Below are 21,170 nucleotides of genomic sequence, written 5' to 3' on the forward strand. Positions count from 1 at the left end.
GGAGCTATGCCGTGAGCGTGCGAGCCCAAATCAGGCGAAAACCCAGAAACAGCGAAGGAATAACCAGACTTGCATAGGGCTTATTTAAATGACAACTTACATGTAATGCCATTAATGTACAGCTCATTCAAATTTGTTCAGATCTTTCAACAGCAAAACATGAGTCAGAATTTACAGCCCTGAGAGAAAACGGGAGAGTGTAGGCTACGTTGAATGGAACACTGAGAGATGAATATATATATAGCCCAGTGGCGCCGGCAGGCGTAATCCTGTACGCACTGTGCGTACAAATTTTTCACGGCTTTATTTGTGAAATCATTCAATATTAGCCTACAACAATAAAAAAAAAAACTTGTATGACAACTAACAACTATAGCCTATATTTATTGACTCATGTGCAATCTGAATATTGGCATTATTCCGAATAAAACCGGAATATGGTGTGCATGGAATGAAAACCATAGACTATATTATATATGAAAACGTAGCATTGTCATGACATGATAACGATTGACCTGTGGCGGTTTTCGGGCGTGGCTTTGGATAGGTCAATTCTGGCGCTTAAAAACACAACGTTCCATTCATTCATAGGATAATAGCCTAAATCATTCAGTCATGAAAAGAAAACAACAGCAGCAGCTTAATATTGTTCAGGCGTTTAACCGTAACGTTAAAAGATATAGGCGTACAGTAATGCTGACACTGACAGCAGTGAGAGATTGCCCTCTACGGTCACGGTCTATAGACGTCTATGTTACGTCTATGTCTATGTTTAAAATGCTGAATTGTTTGTTTAGCCTACCTCTGTAGGCTTATTTTTAAAAAATAAAACACTGGTTGGAACAGGGATTCAGTTAATGCGTAGAGGTTCTCAGCCTTTTTGGGGCTAAGGCACGTCATGACGAGTCGGGTTGGTGCGGGTGTTAAAATTCCTTGACTGTGCGTAGGCCTATGCCTATCATCTAAAAGTTTGGGACAACCAAAACAGCAGTGCAATGTAAGAGTGTTGTGAGCAAATCCTTATTATTAGTAAGTTACCATAACTGTGTATTTTGTCTCGCAAATCGCGACATAAACTCATTGGTTCATTTTGTCTTTTCTTTCCCTTTTTCGCGGGTTGGGCAGTGAAGTTATTATGCTCATATGTTCACCTAATTTGAGTCAGAGCCGCTTGCTTTGTAAAGGCATTTATGTCACGTATGGTGCGTAGGCTACTATGGAGTGCAACCCTAGCGGCGCCTCTGATATAGCCTACTGCTCGAAAAAATGAAGGCAACACTTCAATCATAAATTGGATCGGTACTCTGACACTGTTTGGACAAGTACAACTTTTGAGGTGAGTGTTTTGTGTTTTAATTAGGGCTGTCAATCGATTAAAAAAAACATTTAATTACATACTCTGTGATTAATTAATCTAAATTAATCGCATATATATTTTTTGCTGTGAAAGTATTTTAAATATTTAAATTCAAATGAATCATTGAATAATCAGCATTAGTGACATTAAAGTTCAAAAACTCTTTTATTATTATTTTCACTGTTCAAATAATTGCCATAATAATCTATGATATGACCTAATATGCTGAGGAAATAAATTCAAAAGTGCTTTGGGAATAAGTTTTTTTTTTCACATACAAGGCATTTCAGGCCACATGTCTCTATCTGTCCTTTCCACCTGATGACCCCTTGGTTTCAGCACGGATCTCGGATTGCCTCTCAGACATAGCTACATGGATGAAGGCACACCACCTCCAGCTGAACCTCTCAAAGACTGAACTGCTGGTCCTCCCAGCTAAACCTACCATACACCACGACATCAACATCAAATTTGACTCCCTGTCTGTTTCACCTTCCAGGACTGCAAGAAATCTAGGAGTTGTTCTCGACAACCAACTAAACTTCTCAGATCATGTTGCCTCAGTCGCCCGGTCATGCCGCTTCGCACTCTACAACATACGGAAAATCAGGACTTACTTGACTCAAGATGCTACCCAACTTCTGGTTCAGGCAATAGTCATCTCACGACTCGACTACTGCAATGCCCTCCTGACAGGTCTCCCAGCCTGCGCAGTGAAACCACTTCAGATGATCCAGAACGCGGCGGCGCGCCTGGTCTACAACCAACCCAAAAGGGCACATGTTACCCCGCTGCTCATCCAGCTACACTGGCTACCTATGGCGGCCCGCATCAAATTCAAGGCTCTAACGTCTCAGGTACTGCTCCCACCTACTTGAATGCCCTCATACAGACATACGCTACCTCCAGATCGCTGCGCTCCTCAGACGAACGACATCTAGCTCTACCACCGGTACGCTCAAGCCAATCCAAACTTTTCTCATCTGTTGTTCCTCGTTGGTGGAACACACTGCCAGTTCCTACAAGGGCAGGGACATCCTTCTCCATTTTCAAAAAACTCCTGAAGACCCAGCTCTTTAGAGAACATCTCCTCTCATAGCAACACTTACAACAAGTCTTACTGATCCTAGCACTCACCAGCCGTCTTAAACTGACAAGTAACTGTTAAAAACAGCACTCACTGATGCACTTATTCTTACTGTACTCTAATGTTTTTAAATTGTCCAAAAATTGTTGAGAATTGCTCTAAAACTTAAACTGTTTACCATGTTGTTAGTCGCTTTGGCTAAAAAAGCGTCAGCCAAATGTAATGTAATGTAATGTAACATATATAGCCTAGGGGACATAATGAAAATAAATGAACACTCCCCTCAATGTCAACACTATAGAGTTGATGAACTACGGTGATATGCAAATTCCTTGCTGCAGACATTGCAGAGGACTTTATTTTCAACACTTTATTTTTATCAACACCATCAGGCCATTTTTTAAAAGTAAATGTTCCAATCAATGATCCAGGCAGCACGTTTTCTTCTCTCTCCTTCATTTTGCAGTCTAATTTTTACTGACTAGAACGGCTCGGGGTCAAAGGTCATACGGAATCGATTAATCTGCACAAATTTTTTTAATCAGTTATTTTTTCTTAAATTAATTAATCGAAATTAATCAGTTATTTTGACAGCCCTAGTTTTATTTTTTTGCAAGAACTGTCAGACATTCTGTGAATGTAGTTTGAGAAAAGGGTGGAAGGTTTCAAAAAATGTGTTTTAACAATTGTGGAAAACTGTAAGTGTTCCCTTCATTTTTTTGAGCAGTTATAGAGAGGAAGATATGACTTTTCTTTTTCTTCACTTCTATATATTACTTCTGTATCACTCCATCTCCTTCCTCCATGTCCTTCATCAGCCATGTTATCTGTGATGTTAAAGATGTTCTTAATAATCACGTGTTGTTCTTAATAATCAGACAAAAGAGGAGTTGGTCTTTTAAAGATTATCATGTAATAAACTGGAGCGTAAACTGATCTCCAAAATATCTACAATCTACAAATGTTTATTTTTTGTTGGTTAAGCAGAAACAAAGGCGATTTTTGTACTTTCACCTGTCAGTGAAGCATGCTTTCACCAACAGATCTCTGATATTTACAGCTTCTGAGTAGGTACAGTACATGGCATGGGGAGGTGCTATGAAAATTACATATTTCAATAGACCTTTACGATAGATGACAAAAAGAGAAAACCAAAGCACTGACTCAAACATGCAGTCGCATAGTTATTTAGTTAATGATAGCATGTCAAAAGTTATTATTGAGTGCAGAAAGTCAAACTGGTAAAGTTGGTGAATGAAGGTGTACCAATGTCTTTTGAGCTTGTCTATGAAAGTCTTTGGCAGTTTTTGGAGTGGTCTAGAACATTCTGCCCACTTCAGGTATAGTCTTTCGCCAATTAAACTAGGCTTTTCTTCATTCTGTCCAAACAGAATGTTCAGGGAGAGAAAAGGGGTGGGGCGTTCTTCTCATCCATGCCTGTGGGTGTCAGCAACAGGTTGTCACTGTGACCATCCTCATCTTCTGATTGGATGGTGGGGGTTTCTGGCCCTTCCCCATTGGTCCCCTGGCTGTCGTAAGAGGCGGCAGAGGATGTGGAGGACATCCGGGACTTGATTGAAGAGCTGTTGGGCACATGCAGAGTGATTCCATCCTCGCCTGGCTCGTCGTCCTCTTGGCCTGCATGCAGGGATATAAAGTGCATCAGATATGAGACTACTGAAGTCAGTGTGCAGGACATACAGTGCTCCTGTAGCTGATATGGTAAAGTAAGGTTCAACCAACACGAACACCCAAGCCATTGGTTACCCCGAAGGCCTGGATTTACTTCTGAAGATACACTCATGCTGTTTATACTGTTTATACATCTATACAATCGTGCGCCTCAGTGTCTCGTATGGTCCCAAAACTCTGGTGCAGCATGGGAAGGCCATATAGCCGGTGCCGGTGACGACATTTGCATCATCCACACCGACAGACATCATCCGTAGCAGTGTACTCATGGCTTAAGTGCATGCCATCTGCATGTTCTCCTGAATGACTCAGGACTACATTAGGCAGCTGACGTGGGAGCTGTTCAGACGTGGCTAACATGTGGCTCTGATCTGGCCCTTATGTGGTTCTGACCTGGTCCTGCTGTAGCCATTATGTGGTCAATCTGTCCCACTTGAGGGTCAGATCCATTATATCTGTCATCTTCATGTTTGGCATAATTCTACAGAAGATTAACAAACACATAGTTTAAATAGTTTCTTTACAATTGACTGTGAGACCAGCCTTAAAGGAATTATCCGAGGAATTATCCGATTGGAGTCGACATCACGTCACGTGACATTTCAAAATTCCAACCTGTTAGTAAGCTAGGGTTTGCTGTTGCATACAACTTCATTTCAATTTCGAAAGAAATACTGGACTATGTTTTTTTTTTTTTTTTTTTTTAAACGGCGACGAAATTGTGAATTTCCAGAGCGTGTTACTCCACACTCGGCAATCGACTCCTACGGACTTTCCCCTAAAGATGGGAGCTGCAGCAGCAACATTTGCGGAAAGGTACTGGCTTGATGAAATTCATTCTCTCTATCCGACCACATAAAGACCTCGGGATACTTTGGCTTGGCTTTAGGGACCCTCTACTCACTACCACGTAAGTGTAATGTTGTTTGGAACTGTAGAAGAGGTAGCCTATAAAAATACCGTTTTGTAGCGGCGAAATGACATGCCCGGGTCACTTCCAGGCTAAGGAGTTTTGACTAAAAACGGTAAAATCGAACTTTCTCAAAACACATCCGAATGACATGATTTTGATGTCAACTCAACGTATGTACTCCCAATCATCCGTAAATTGATCTAAAGTGCATTTTCCTCCGGATAATTCCTTTAACAGGGATTATTGTCTATGTCATTGAGCCATTGAGAATTTTCTCAGAATACTGAGAGATAATAAAGATAAATGTTGCTTGTTGATTGTTATTTTTGCATCTGGCTGTGTCTGTATTGAGATATACAATTAGATCAGTGTACCAGATGGGTTTACAGAAAATCCCACTGACCTCTCAGTGAACTCTGACTGTGTATCTAAAATATACTTGGCTATACGTGGCTAACATGTGGCGCTGATCTGGCCCTTATGTGGTTCTGACCTGGTCCTGCTGTAGCCATTATGTGGTCAATCTTTCCAACTTGAGGGTCAGATCCAACCCAGACTTGATTCAGCTCCATTCTAAGTGCAGCCCTACTTCATGACCAGCTCTCTGATGAGGAGCGATCCCAACCCTCACGCTGACCAGATAGCTACAGCTCCTGTAATACCAAACCCTAATAAGTGCTAGTGCTTCTGCCTGTTTTCGTGCTGGTGTTTGTGTTTGTGTTTGTTGTTGTGTTTATATTTGTTGTTTGTTTACCAGGCAGAGGAGAGGCCAGCCCTCCATCGTCTCCTGCAGCACTGAAGAACACGTCCAGGGCGTCCTGGTCGGAGAGGTCCAGGAGCTCCAGCTGCTCCAGCATGTCCACGTTCACCTCCATGGACGAGATGCTGCCGATCGGGGCTGCACAGAGAGACAGGAGCCCACAGGAGCCCAAGGTATTAAAAAGCAGGATTGGTGTGTGTGTGTGTGTGTGCGTGTGTGTGTGTGTTTGAGTGTGTGTGTGTGTTATATGTGTGCATATACATTTGGACACACGTGTATGTCTGTCCTGTCAATGGAATCACTCACGTCTCTTGTAGTCTATCTGCAGGTGTGAGTTGGACAGGTAAACGTCCACATCGTGCTGAAAGACCTCCTCAAAGAAGAAGCGCTGCCTCTCTCTCAGCTTCATCTCCCGGGACGCATCCATCTCAGATACCCTCTGAGCATGCTCCATTTCCGCTGCTGACACACACAAGAGCTCAAGAGTCATTCACACATCATAATCTAACATGTGCCTCTGAATGGCATGCAGAGTATGCATGTTGAGTCACTCTTCTACCAATAGGGGGCAGCAGATTACTAAAGAAACAGCGGACAATAGAACTCACAGTACAAGACCAACAATACAAATATTCCACTTGCACCTTATTTATTATTGAAGATTAAACACTACAGCATCACTGTACAAAACAATATGTTTAAATATATGGTCAAAAGCACAGGGCATACACAAATACAAATCTAGTGCTGTTTGGTATGTGCTTCATAAGCTAATTAATTGTTTAAGGCTACTGGTACTCCCCATATCTCCATCTGAGACGGGAACATGTATGGTGTAGGTGTAACTTTTGTCACAGTTTAATTTATGATTGATACATTGAGAAATCTTTAATTTGTGAACAGTTTAAGCACACTTCACCTAAAGGCACTTAGTATGCAGGACCTATTATCTACTGGCATTTATGAGCAGGGTAGGCCCTTGAGCACTTCAGTCACTTAGGAAAATGCCACTTAAGGAAGGTTGTGAGGAACTGGGCAGAATACAAATACACTTGGCTAAACAATGACTCATAAGATTATGAAATTGCTTACAAACACCTGCAGGACCATGTTGACATTAAAACCCTGCTGACAGCTAAATTATTGCTCACTGCTACACACATATTGCACACATCACTTTCCTGCTTGTGTTTATATACCTCACAGACCTCACAGTTATTTCATAATGTAAATGAATTATATGTCTGTATTGATCTCCCCTTATGGAGCGCAATGTATACATTTGATATGGTGTATATGAAACTCTTCAGTCACCTGCTTGAGCTCTTAATCTGGTCTCCTGCAGCAGGATTATGGAGGCGTGTGTTTCACTGGTGGCCCTTTGACTTAATTACCTTTGGAGCTACTGACGCAAGTGTGCTTGTGTGGCGTGACGATATGTGTGTGAGAGTGAATGTGTGGTGTGGGAAACTGTGTTATTTGTGTCAGTGTTGCGCGGGTTTGGTCACAAGCGGCCCGCGGTCGCCCGATATTTTAATCAACCCGACCGCAACTCGGACGCGAATATTAATTAGGACAAAATTATACCCGACCCGCGATCCGACCCGCTTATTTACAAAATGTGTGCTTTTGGTTATAGCCGGCATACAGTGTGACAGTAGGCCATTTCTGTAAAACAAACTAATTTATTTGCGAAACTTTATGCAGTAGAACTACACGCAGTAGGCATGCAGGACATATGTTTGCGCAGGACAGAGAATGAGAATAAGAGCGCAAGCACGCACGCAACCACCAAGGATTAGAACACTAGGATAAGATTTGAAGGCCATGGACATACATCTTTCTTTCGAAAACAGAAATGGTGAGGCAAGGTAGGCAAGAGATACATTGCTGGTCAAAACGTTAGCGTAAGATCTGGTTTATAATGCTGAATGAAGCACAAAGCTTTACTAAAGCACATCCACTGTTTAAAGTCACAAACACAACGAACTAAGGTAACTTTTATGCATGCGCGAACCTATACCGGTAGATATGGCTGTGTAGTCTGTGCCATAACATTTATTCCTGTAGGCTGCCCGTTTTGGCTGTCATACTTAAATGGCTTCAAGAAGTAGGCCTACATAGACCATATACCATAGTACAAGAAACTTGTACTACTGTCATCTTCTTTAAGAACTTTTCCCAATATTTCCCATAGCCTATATCGCTTTTCCTGAAGGGGTGTCTTTATTATTTTAACTCGCGTCTTCAGCTTCTTTACTGTTGACTTTACTGTATTGATGCTTTACTGTATTGATGCTAGCTAGCCTTCTTGTGATATTTTAAGTAGGCCTATTTGTAGAAAATATATATTTAATTCATTTTAACTGACCCGCCCGCAAATGACCCGAATATCATTAAAATATTTTGTTTACGACTCATAACCGCGGGTGATCGCGGTCATCCGCGGGCGACCGCTTAATTTCGGGCAGACCGCGCAACACTGATTTGTGTGTCTATCACTTAATTTACTGATGTAAATCAAATCTGTTTGTTTGTTCAGTGTGTCCCAGTTTGTGTGAGTGTGTGTTTGTGTGTGTATAGATAGATAGATAGATAGATAGATACTTTATTGATCCCCAGGGGAAATTCAAGGTCTCAGCAGCATACAGAAAACACAAACACATTATTTAACAGTAGAAAGAGTAATTAAAGTATATAATATAAAAACACAACTAAGCAATAAGGACAGTAGAAGATAAAGAATATGCTAAATATACTAAAATACAAATTATACTAACTAACACTTAATCTAAATCAATTCTAAAAACAGTATCCACATAGTGGTGATTAATCAATCAGAGGCGCTTGCAATGACTGAAGCAGGGACTGAGCCTGTGATTCTCTGTGCATGGTAAGGTAAGGTAAGGTGCTCTGTGTGAATGAGTGTCATGGTGATAGTGCAATGGTGATGTGTAAATGTGCAAATGAGTAAGTCCAACAGTGCAACAATGCAGAAATAAAGTAAAGTAAAGTCTATATATCTATGTATTTAACTATTTAAGAAAAGGTATAAGTGTGGCCACAGTTCGGCTGTGGCATGGAGGGAGGGGTTATGCATATGTGCTAATGTGCTAATATAGCACGCAAACAGTGAGGCAGAAGACAGTGGTAAAAGTCGCTAGTGGACAGACAGTATCCAAACATGGAGGGGGTGAAGAGGCAGACAGACTATGCAGAGAAGTCTATCTCTCCTCTTCCCTTAAGTGAAGCATTGAACAGTTCAATGGCCCTGGGGACAAATTACTTTCTCAGTCTGTCTGTTGTGCAAGGCAGTGAGCGAAGATGTTGATCAGTTTATTCAGGGTCCTTTTGTCAGATAGTGAAGTGATGCACTCCAGTTCAGCTCCCACTACAGAGCCAGCTTTCCTTACCAGCCTGTCAATTCGCCCCGCATCCTTCTTCCTTGTGCTTCCTCCCCAACATACTACCGCATAGAAGAGGACGCTGGCAACAACAGACTGGTAGAACATCCTAAGGAGCTTGCTGCACACATTGAAGGACCGCAGCCTCCTCAGGAAGTACAGCCTGCTCTGCCCTTTCTTGTAGAGTGCATCAGTGTTGGCTGACCAGTCCAGTTTATTGTCCAGGTGGAGACCCAGATACTTGTAGGTGCTAACCACCTCCACATTGACCCCATCAATGTGGACTGGTAGCAGAGTGGGCTTAGACCTGCGGAAATCCACCACCATCTCCTTGGTCTTTGAAGTGTTGAGTTGAAGATGATTGAGTTTGCACCATTGCACAAAGTCCTCCACCAGGCTCCTGTACTCCTCCTCCTGCCCGTTCCTGATACACCCCACAATTGCAGTATCATCAGAAAACTTCTGCATGTGGCATGACTCGGTGTTGTAGCAGAAGTCAGATGTGTACAGGGTGAACAGGACTGGAGAGAGCACAGTTCCCTGTGGCGCTCCGGTGCTGCTGATCACAGTGTCAGAGAGACAGTGTGTGTGTGTGTGTGTGTGTGTGAGCGAGAAAGAGAGAGGGAAAGAGAAAGAAAGAAACAAAGAAAGAGAAAGGGAGCTAATGTGTGTTTGTGTGTGTGTGTGTGTGTGTGTGTATCCTTCCCATCCCGTTCCTCAGCATCTGGTGTCCCTTCCCAGCTCCTCATGGCTGCCAGACTGTCTGACTACCTGCTGCTCTCACACTGACCAGACGTCTGAGCATCACTCAGTCCCTCACAACAGTCCGATGGCTCATTCTGCTTATTCATTTTTTCCACTCTCTCTCTCTTACACACTCTCTCTCTCTCTCTCTCTCTCTCTCTCTCTCTCTCTGTTTATGATTGTGTATGTGTGTGAGGAGAGGGGATAAGAGAGACAGAGAGTGTGTGTGTGTTGTGCCCTGTATTTCTGGGGGCCTCTGCCATTACCAGCATCTGGTGTCCTCTGCGTAACCCTTTCATGACCCCCATCCCCGCCGCCTGCTACCCAGCAACAGCTACCGCGACAACACAGAAGGAGGACGAGAGGACAGCAGAGGAGACGGGACACGTTTGGACATGTCTGCCAGCCCTGGGCATGTCCCTCCATGTCTCTGTCAGTGTGCGCACACCCCCCCCCCCCCCCCCCCCCCACCCCCCGAGCCGGACACTGACAGCATGGATACCCGCTGACCTTGCAGACACCAGCTCTGCTTATTGCTCTTTCCACTATCTCTCTACGTAGTGCAACAGAATGCAGTATACTGGAAACACATAGTGACAGTCCACCCTTGATCATTTAGCATTTATGCCTTAACATAGTCATGTAGCAGTTATCAATTTTCAAAATAGCCCCAAGGGCAGTGAAAGCTTCTTAACTGTCAGTGTTTTTGCAACTACTTTTAGAAACAATAGAATTTGAAATGGCTTGCTGTCACACCCATATTTTATTTCCAGCTTATGATGACTATACACAGCAGGCAGTACATCTCCACCACCCAGATGCATCCTTGAGCATTAAACATGGTTTCCATAGATAGGTGCAGCTGAAACAACAGTATAGTTTGAGTGCCAGGGCCTTATGCTGTCTATGTCCCTGAATGCTGCGCTCTGCCTTTCCACAGCTTTCCCATCAATATATATTGAACACCTCGGGAACCGCATCCAGGGGATTTAAACGCAATTAGACGCCACTGATGGGGATTGGGCAAATTGGATCAGGCTTTTAAGCCTCGGCTAAATTGGGAATCATGTTAAGGTTATCCAGCCTCCATGGAGTGTGCTGATGGGTTGTTTTCCTACGTTTGCCAAGCCAGTTTTCGGTATCTCACACACTAACAAAAACCTGAGATACACAAGCGCAGACACACACTGTACACTTACACACAAGAACCACTGCTTAAGAGCATTATTTGGAAATACAGACAGACACAATACAATGAAGAAGGAACCAACATGGTCAAAAAGACAGTTTGTATCAAGACACTGCACTGTACACCATGCTTGTTTCCTTATTTCTAATAGATATTCATTGCTGCACCAATTGCCGTGGGTTTCCCAGTGTGAATAAGGAAATCAGTGAGTCTGATAAGATGATAAGAGGAGATTTAAATGGTCAGGAAAGGTGAGCGACAAGAGTGGCATGCCAGTGTGTGTGTGTGTGTGCGTGTGCGGGTGTGTGTGTTAATGTTTGTGCATGCATGAGAGCATGCCAGTGCGAGTGTATTTGCAAGCATGTTGTGACTGTCGAAGCCTTTTCCACTTAGTTGCCAACCTCGTGACTATTCCTCATCCCTTTCAGACACGCAGACGTTCACAATACCCTGCACTGTTTACACCGGTCTGTCTCTTCTGCATAGCTTCCCACCGAAGTCTCTTCCTCTCAGGTCACCGTGCCAACGGATGCCAGTTAATGCCAAATGATATCCAGCATGCCTTGCTGACTCATCCCCCCTTACCACCAGTCTGGCCACTGCCACTCTTTAGTGCCAGTCCAACACCGTGCCAACCATTGGCGACCTACCAGCTCACAGGACTGGCCAGCTGTCAACTTCCTGAATGTTCTTGAAGCAGAACACTCTAAAAACAGTGTCTGTCGTTCAAAAGAACATTCCCATGAAGCTCACAGTAAACTTATCCTGCCAAGAGAACACGGGTGTTGGGGGGGGGGGGGGCTGAGATCAGGGACTAAATAGTTGTGTGCTGGTATCACTGTGTGTTTGGAGAGGAGTGATATGACCCCAGTCCCTTTCCCAGGGGCACTCTGCTGCGCTCAGCAAGACTCTTGCTGTCGTCTTTTTCCAGCAACTTGACATTTCATAAAAAGTCAGTCGCTCTCTTTGGTCTTTCCAGGTTTATGTAAGCGAAGCGCAGAGAAGAGAAAGGGAAGAGAATAAGAGAGAGAGACAGAGAGAAAGGAGGGAGAGTCTGGCTGGCTATTCCTCTGCATGAGCAAGGAAGACAAGGAAGAGATTACATAACACCAGAGTAGTTTGTCTCAAAGCACAGAGGCAGCGACAGAGAGGCAGGATGTCTCTTTAATGGTGTGAGCATGTGAGAAAGCATGGAGCATTTTAATATAATATAATATAACATATTATAATATAATATAATATCACATGATATATATTTTTATAAATAGAGAAACAGAGAGCTAGAAATTTATTTTCAATCGCTCACCCACTATGAGCTGTAAAGGTTTATGGGATGGAGGGCAGGGCTGGGTGGCAGGGATCAAGCCAAATTCAAAGGGGCATCGTGCTGCTCTCCCTCCAGGTACCCTGTGCCGGGACTGTGGTCATCGTAAAGGGCTTTAGAACATAGCGTGGGAGGGCAAGGCTAGCCTGGCATGCGAGGCTGCCTTACTTATGCGCCAGCTTATGTAAGCGGAGACGGCATGCTTCACAAAGGTGAACGGTCATGCCATGCCATGCCAACAATGAAGCAGCCAGCCCAGGCCACAGTGCCCTCTTAAAAGCAGTATTGTGGGCAGTCATGCAATCCTTTGCACGACATTAAACTTTTAAAAAGACGGCCACTGGAGCCAAGACTTGAATGGACCCACTTTTATGTGTGTTAATAGAAATATGGGAGTAAATGCAAATGTGGCAAGTGAAGCAAGTAAATGCAAATGTAGCAAGTCAAGCGAGTCCACCCTCTGCAAAGGTCCCCTCTTGTATAAAGCTTTTCAGGGGTTGAATTAGTTGTACAAGCATCACATCATTTCCTTAGACAATAAAGAATTTCATAACAGACTCCTCCTTTCGTAATACTGAAAAATCGGACATGACCATTGCACTTAGCCTTCAACTGCCCGAAAAGAACATTCCCTGACCATGATTGACAAACCCATGAATAATGCATGACTAGGAGGCTACATTTAGAGTCACTGCAATCACGAGGCATCACTGTCAACATAATATTCAATCACATCTGCTCACCAGCAGAAAATCAAAACCCCAATCATGTCAATTAGTTGTATATTTTTAGTGACCGTGCTGACCTAGGCGAAAGAGGAAAACAGTGTCATACGGCATGAGGTCAGTATGTCTGTCACACACCCCAATGACTTCAGTGTTTGCCGAGTGTCAACATGGTGCTGTTTACGAGATGCTGTCACACTAGGCCCATTGAAAGGGCAGCGGAAGAGAGAGATTACCCAGAGCGCCAATTTGACCCAGTGGGCCTGAGACGGCATGGACTGGTAAAGAGAGGCTTATTGTGTGCCGTGATAGGGTTAAAGGATCTGACATGCCTTCCTAGAAGAGTGCTGCTGCTGTTGCTCTCTTCCCTTCTCTCAGCGGCTGTCTTTCTTGTTCTCCCTCACCAACCTGGAAGTGGACAGCTTTTCTCTCATTCTCTTTGTCTCTGTTTTACAGTGTCTTGGCTTCTCCTCCCTTACTCTCACTTTCCTTCAATCTCTCATTTTTTTCTCTCCTCCTTCTCTCTTTCTTGCCCCCCCCCACCCCCACCCCCACCCCCACGCCACCCCACCCTCCGCCCACCCTCTCCACAGAGGAAGTGGTAGGATTGTATAGAATCAGCGCCCAGCTCCAAACCGACGGATGTGGCATGGCTCTTTCCCTGACAAACCTCTAATCCTCCATTTTAGAAAGGGCATCTTTTATAAGCCGAAACACACCACTACTCCTACTACTCCTCCTCCTCCTCCTCAGTGAGGTGAGAGTCCTTACTGTGGGATTTGTAACCCAGGAGATCATTTGCAGAGTCCCTGCCCAGCTTTTTTAGAAACATCTCAACTGATGCTTCTCAGGCACACAGATACTTTCTCTCTCTCTCTCTCTCTCTCTCTCTCTCTCTCTCTCTCTCTCTCCTCGTCTTCCTGCCTAAAGTAAAAAGGGGGCCCCTCGCCATTCCCCCTCAGCTCAACCACAGGATAAACAAAACACATCTCACTGGCTGATTTTGGATCCGCAGGCACAGGAAACGTCTTTTCCAGATGATGATCCAAGAACTTCTGGACCACAGAGCAGGAACAAGGGCTGGGCAGTGGGTCTGGACCCGTCTCAATGAGCTGCCCACAGCCACAGTCCTCACGACCCTGGTTATTGGCTCCTGGTTCCCATGAGTCAAACACCAAGCATCCAAAGATTCCATTTATCGGTCGGATTCAGAAGACAGCTAATTACAAGTGGTCTGAAGCATGGACACTGGTATTTCCTCAAAGGCTCTAGTTTTAGCTGTGAGCCGCAGTACTGGACCACAGGATAAACAACTTACAAAAACAACCGTTTAACTGCACAGCGAAAGGTGTTTTTTTTTTTTTTTTTATCCTTGGGGTCATCTGGTGAAAGAGATATCCAGTACCTAAAGTCAACATGAGATGTTATATAATGGAGAAATCATTATGTAAAAATCTTAACACCATGATGGTGATGTTCTAATAAGCTGGACAGGCTCTGTCCCCACTGCCTCTCTCTCTTTATCCTACTTGTGCTCATTATGTCGGTGCAGATATGACTGTGATCTTGCAGACCACACGCAGGTCTTACAAAATATCGGCCCCCCGACTCTCTCTCCCACTCACTTTCTGTCATTCTCTACTATCCTGTAAATTAAAGGCATAAAAGGCAAAAAAAATATATATATATATATCTTCCCACTCATTCCATCATTGAGATGTCCAGCACATCCGACACTGTAAAGTTTCAGAGTAAAGTTTCGCTTGGTTTCCCAGCTGTTTACATGCCTTATGCATTTGAAGTTGCTACGTTTATAGAAGTCTTTCCTTGTGCAAAGTCTGTGTGTTGTGCTTGTTATGAGTCCTTTTGGTTGCACTGAGCTTCACCACGGCACACTCTTTGGTATTGAGTCTTGAATCCCCGTCAAGGCTTATTTTGGTCTGCTCTCCACAGCCTAGTGTGGCCACTGTTATCACATTGCACCACCATGCCTGCGGGCTTTCCCCTTAGAAACATGAGTCAACACAGACTTGCTGTGATGTGTTTGGACGTTAATGTCACCGTGTTAATGGCTAAAGGTATTTTCGTATCTCATACCCAGTTTCAGTTTTCATGTAGGCAAAGCAACAACATGGCAACGCACACACACACACACACATACACTTACAAAACACCAAAACACCAACATGAGCTCAGGATCATTCAGATGGAGTGTGTTTTACTTGGCCTGGCACGGAGTTGAAGGGTGTGTTGGTTTCATCATGTTCTTATGGGGAGGGTGTGACATGATGTCTGGTTATTATGCTATGCGTGGGTGCAGTTAAAGGCTGCATGTTAAATATGGAGCTGTGTTTTTCTGTGTGTGTGTGTAACAAAGGATATTCAATTCTTTGGAAGTGCTTGTTCAGAAAATTTAAATAGTCTAGCGGGTGGGGCCACAGGTTGACACATTCCCGGGATGGACCTGCTGCATCTTCATCCATTGTTTCGTCCATGGTTTCGTCTCTTATTTAAATCTGACCATGGAGTTGACTTTGGCAGAAAGCTGAAGGTGATTGCTGATAGGCTGTCCCAATCAGTGGCGCCTGCACAATCCAATCACGTTTGAGAGGGAAACAACAAATTGAGGGTTTCTGAGATTTTTCTTTTTTCCTTTTTTTTTAGAAGTAACGGGTACTCACAGTTATGGATAGAAATGTAGTGGAGTAAACAGTACAATATTTGCCTCTCAAATGTACTTGAGTAAAGTCATGAGTACTCCCCAAAAATGATACTCAAGTAAAGTACAGATCCCTCAGAATTGTACTCAAGTACTGTACTCAAGTGAATGTACTCTGTTACTGTCCGGCTCTGTCTGTATGTTTACATGTAATCGTGCACATACATACATGTGGATTGTACATCCATAAATAGAGGGATGACAGAGTCCTCTTTGTTGTCTGGTTCTGTCGGGTCAGCAGGACATGTCTCATCAGATTTGGGTTGATTAGTGTCAGATGATGTCCATCTATGTCCACCCATAAGGACTCAGTTCTTTAAACTCCCCCTCTGCAGGGCGGGAAAAGCTCTCCCTCACTATGTCCATGGGCTAACAACTAATCAGCAGTCAGTCAGGAAACACTTGCTCATACTACATTCTGAGACTGGCTCATCCGATCAGCAAACCTGAGTAGCCTTCTGTTATTATCTTCTAAGTTCTATTGGTGTACTCATCTCTTTACAGCCAAAGAGAGCTGACTTTTCCTAGTTCATGCAGGGAATATTAAAATCAGAAATGAATGACTTGTGATTTTTATATTCACAAGCAGTTTACTGCTATGTCCTATGTTAAAGCCATGAAGCCATGATGTCTCTCCTTCTCCTGTGATGTCTGAGCCGACTCTTCATTTGTCTTTGGACTCATACAAAAATGACCATCAATAGTAAAGTGGCCAATCAGGGCTCTGTGTCGTTGCCACTGCTGCAGTAGGGCTCTCAGTGGGGGAGGATGAGGAGGCTGAGGAGGAAGAGGAGGAGAAGGAGGAGGCTGCACTGAGGTAACCTGAGGGCTTCTGGTCCTGAGCCAAACCAGAGAAATGCTGAGTGCTCACATTTCCTCTGCGCTGCATCATAACACGCCCGAGCACAGGGCATCACTGAGTCGGGTGGCAGAGAGAGGCTGCTCAGCGGTACAGCGGAGACTCAGCACAACAAACATATAAACAAACAAACACAGTCATACATACAAACAAAACAGCATGTTGGTGTGTGTGTGACAAAGTTCCTGGGTGAAGGAGCTTTGATGAGTATGAGTATGTTGTGGCAGTTCTTGGGGCTCTTATGTATGACTCATGGGGATTTCTGTCATATCTGTCCCCCCCATCTCCTCCCTCCCCCACTCTCTCTCACTGGCCCTCTCTCTTCAACACTCACTGGGCTTTGCTCCAAAAGTCTGAGAGCGAATTAGTAATTGAGGGATTTGAGAGGAGTTGTTTCAGTTTTCAGAGTCTGACAATAGGGGTGTTTAAGGTTGTGTGTGTGTGTGTGTGTGTGCGTGTGTGTGTGTGTGTGTGTGTGTGTGTGTGTGTGTGTGTGTGTGTGTGTGTGTGTGTGTGTGTGTGTGTGTGTCTGTCTGTGTCTATGTCTGTGTCTGTGTGTGTGTGTGTGTGTGTGTCTGTGTGTGTGTCCATGTGTGTGTGGGTATGTGTGTGTGTTGATAGGAAATGCATTCCATGACTACAGGGTGAAGCACAGACCAGCACCATCACACTCAAAAGCCCTCCTCCCCTTCCCATTACATCAGTCTACACCACTCTTCTCAATAGGAGCCTATTCTCCTCACTGGAACTATGACTAGGTCACTCTGACTGTCCAGAAAAACAAGGAATGAGCAATGGCCTCTGGCAGAGTACTCCGAGAAGGGGCCAGCGCGAGGTTACAGTATAACTGTGTGATAAAAGATGGAGAATCAGTTCCTTTCAGAGCAGAAGAGAGCAAAGAGTAATTCCAACGTACTGACAGTGCAGGGTGAAGGAATGGAAGGAAGGGTGAATATATATTTGAGTCAACAGTCTTAGTTTTTCTGCTTATCTCTCTGTTTTGCCTTCAGTGCAGTCTTTTTGGTAATCATGTTCACAACCACACCAATAGGACAGATTTAAAGTTATTGATGTGCAAAACAACAAACTTAAAATGTTTATTAAAATATTTTCATATCTTGGTTTTGATTGGATTTGTCTCTATTCCTGAAAATAAAATCTCAAACATTTTTACAATTAAACAACTCTGACAATCAGTAATATAAAGTGTGAAGTGGGTGCATGTTTAGTAGCACACAGAGTTCAGCTCCTCTGTCTGTTCTTTCCAGATTTCAATGCTAGGGATTTAGGGCCGATCTAAACAGCAAGAGAGGCTTCATTTCCCCTGTCTCAGGTTCAGATTTAGCACTGTCACCACACAAGCCCATCTGAAGAAAACAACGACTCATAAAGTTTAAGTTCTCAAAGGCACGAGGCTTTAACTGGGCCACAACTGCCATGATGAAAGATCTGCTGGAAAATTCCATGACACTTGTTTTCCTTTAAGTTGGTTAGACTATGTAGGGGAACTTACTTACCAGTTCACAAGAGCACTGTAATGGCAACTTTGCTTGCTCTGGTCCTGACAGCATCGAGACATTTTTTGGTCAGATTAGATAATTGCTTATGTTATGTTTCTATTATTAGTTGACTTTGGCCTAATGCCAAAATGACACTGACACACTGACAGATACTTTGTGTATGATGTAAACTTGATGTTGTATAATGGACATATTTAAAGGGAATACTAAACAAAGAACACTTTGTCAGTCTAAATAAATGTACTGTGCATACTTGTGTACATATTACACAAGTAAAAATAATAGAGATATGAACTCACTACTGCTAAAATGAATAATGAGTAGCAATTCCAGTGGAAACTTTTTCCATAGATAGCCCTGACTAGAATACTTATTGAGGCACACATGTTTTAGTATGCCATTAAGTGTGCTGGCTTGACATAGGTACAGTAATTCAAAGTCACATTCAGCACGTCCAGCTATCCTTGGAATACAGGAAAAGCTTACAGGTCATGAACTGTGAAGGCACACTGTTTCCACATTCACACAACCAATAAACCAGCATGGTCTACTGCTAAAACTATGTTCATGGTTCAGTTTAACTTAATTTTGCTGAGTATGTCTGGCCGAAAGCAACATTTACACACAGAAGTACTCTAAATCTCAAGTATCACTGTTGACCCTAAAAGACACACACTCGGATACCAGCATTCAACCACTTACAAGTCATACGTGCCAAGTTAAACATTCCCGTTGTCTTCCTGGCTAAACATTCCAGAGGATCGCTATGGATCGGCAGCTGGGTTTCGAGGAGAGGCCACCTAGCACGGATCGGGTGACTTGTAGGTCACACACACTGATCAAATGTTGCGGCTGAACAATAAGTCACCCCTCACCCAACCAAAAACTCCATGACCCAGGGCCCCCTGTGACCAATTTGATTTCCAGTGTTCCAGCGTAGGCTGAACTCCCTTGTGGGAAACTGTGTGAATGGGGAAGAGTCACTGTCTGTCACCATAGTGCATCTGTTTAGAGAGCAACAGGCGCAGGCATCCAAGGGAGATGTGGGAACTGGAAGTTGAAACACATGACTAACCAGAAAACATATGAGTTACAGTAACTCCACGTGCTAATCCTGAAATATGTTTCTCCGTTCAGAGTCTCTTACTCATCATCATCATAACCTCTTCACTGATTGCCAGTTGCATGTGGAAAAGTACAGTATTCTGTATGTAGTGTGTTTACAACAAAGAATATACAGAACATTTATGTACATTGATTTGATGTAATTTGATATTTCATAGACAAAGCAGAAAAGTTAGTATTGTAATATTAGACCATTTTGTCAGCATTCTGTTAATGCACATCAACATGCACGCACACACAAACACACACACACACTCACACACACACACACACACACACACACACACACGCACACACGCACACACACACAAACCAGCCAATGAGCAGAGTATCTGAAATTCCTATCAACTGACTTGCCAAGTTTTAACTTCATAAACTGTCCTGCTTTAAATACCCACACTCAGGAAACCTGCATTCCTCCACACTCTTTCAACATGATGTTCAAACAAGTGCAAGAGCTTGAGCCTGCGAAGACTGAAATAAGAGGGGCCAGGGTCCAAATATGGAGCGGAGTTTAGGAGTCACTCCGAAACTATGTGGCTCTCAGAATAATATTTGCTCCTCACTTTACAGCTCTCCAAGTGACTGACTCCATTGGCATGTCTGAAATTTACAGAACTATACATACTGAACTATATAACTACAATACATTCAGAGGCAGGCAAACACTCAATGTAAACATTCACAAATGTGTTTTAGGGTGTGCATTTCAGAAGAAAACTAATGTGGTGATGGAAGAGTTAATGCACTAGATACACAATAGAAACTAGACCAACTTGATGAAAAGCAATGATAAGAAATGTTAAAAAGCCTCTTTATCGCATATACAATGAGTGAACTGGGGTACCGGGGCCAGAGGTGGATAAAGACTCAATACAATTATATGTGTTTCAGGATGTTCTGGATGTACTAGAACAGATTAAACACATCAATTACACATCAGGAAAACAATCTGTCACTCTCTGACTGAGTCGGTGGCAGTTGCAGTTGACTCGGAGAGAGTGGTACTCACAGGACAGGCGCTTGTGCTGGAGGTTGGCAGGAGACGCAGACATGATGATCCCAACAGCTCCCGAGAGGAAGGACTGGAGCTGAAGGAGGAGGAGGAGGAGGAGAGGTCTGAGGGGATGGTCTGGTCCTGTGGGACAGCTGGCAGAGTCAGTGGGCTCCTCAACTCAGCAACGGCAGGGGATGAGTATCACAGAAACTCATTCCTTTCTTTCTGTCTCTCTCTTTTCCCTCACTCTCTCTCTCCCACTCTTTCTGTACCCTGTGTCTTTCTCTCTTTCCCCCCTTATATCTGACTACCTACTGTATCTCTTTTTCTCTCTGTCTCACTCTCTCCCTTTTTCTATCTCTCCCTCTCTCCTAAGTGTAGGAAAGTTGTTAGTGGGCTGCCTGGATTTGACTGCGTCAGGGCCGGCACATCCTCCTAAATAAACTGCTTGTGCACTAAGTCCCAGTCCAAACCACGACAAAGCGGGCTAGGGTTTTATGGATCATACCAAGTGGTCACTAACTGTAGGGGAGGAGCTTTGCATAATTAAAAGGGGCTGGGAGAACTGTTTAAGGGGATAGTTCACATTAGAATTGTGTGTGCGCATTCCCATGGCAGCCCAATCCCACCCCATTCCTATAGAACACCAAAGAGGGTAAGGGTCTTTTTGTACACCATGTAAGTAAATGGTGCATGGACAGTGTTTTTGTCACTGACTAAAGTTAAGTCAAATAACTTGATCCTGCTGAACCATA

The 21,170-nt window shown here is 43.7% G+C and overlaps 1 protein-coding gene across 3 annotated transcripts; it reads right to left on the minus strand.

Moving 5' to 3' along the window:
• Nucleotides 1-3,382: 3,382 nt before the first annotated feature.
• On the minus strand, nt 3,383-20,875 carry si:ch211-253b8.5 (dysbindin). Of its 3 annotated transcripts, none has more exons than XM_042090231.1 (4): nt 20,431-20,875; nt 6,116-6,268; nt 5,804-5,947; nt 3,383-4,082 (listed from the first exon to the last, which is right to left on the minus strand). In XM_042090231.1, exons 1-4 carry the CDS (start codon nt 20,471-20,473, stop codon nt 3,841-3,843), a joined length of 582 nt encoding a protein of 193 aa, XP_041946165.1. In that variant the 5' UTR covers nt 20,474-20,875; the 3' UTR covers nt 3,383-3,840. The 3 variants fall into 3 exon arrangements, with proteins under 3 accessions (XP_041946165.1, XP_041946164.1, XP_041946166.1); XM_042090230.1 differs by having other exon boundaries at nt 6,116-6,271; XM_042090232.1 differs by lacking the exon at nt 20,431-20,875 and adding an exon at nt 10,004-10,008 and having other exon boundaries at nt 6,116-6,287.
• Between the last annotated feature and the right edge of the window lie 295 nt (nt 20,876-21,170).

Source organism: Alosa sapidissima, chromosome 4 (assembly GCF_018492685.1).
Source record: "Alosa sapidissima isolate fAloSap1 chromosome 4, fAloSap1.pri, whole genome shotgun sequence".
Lineage (NCBI taxonomy): Eukaryota > Metazoa > Chordata > Actinopteri > Clupeiformes > Clupeidae > Alosa > Alosa sapidissima.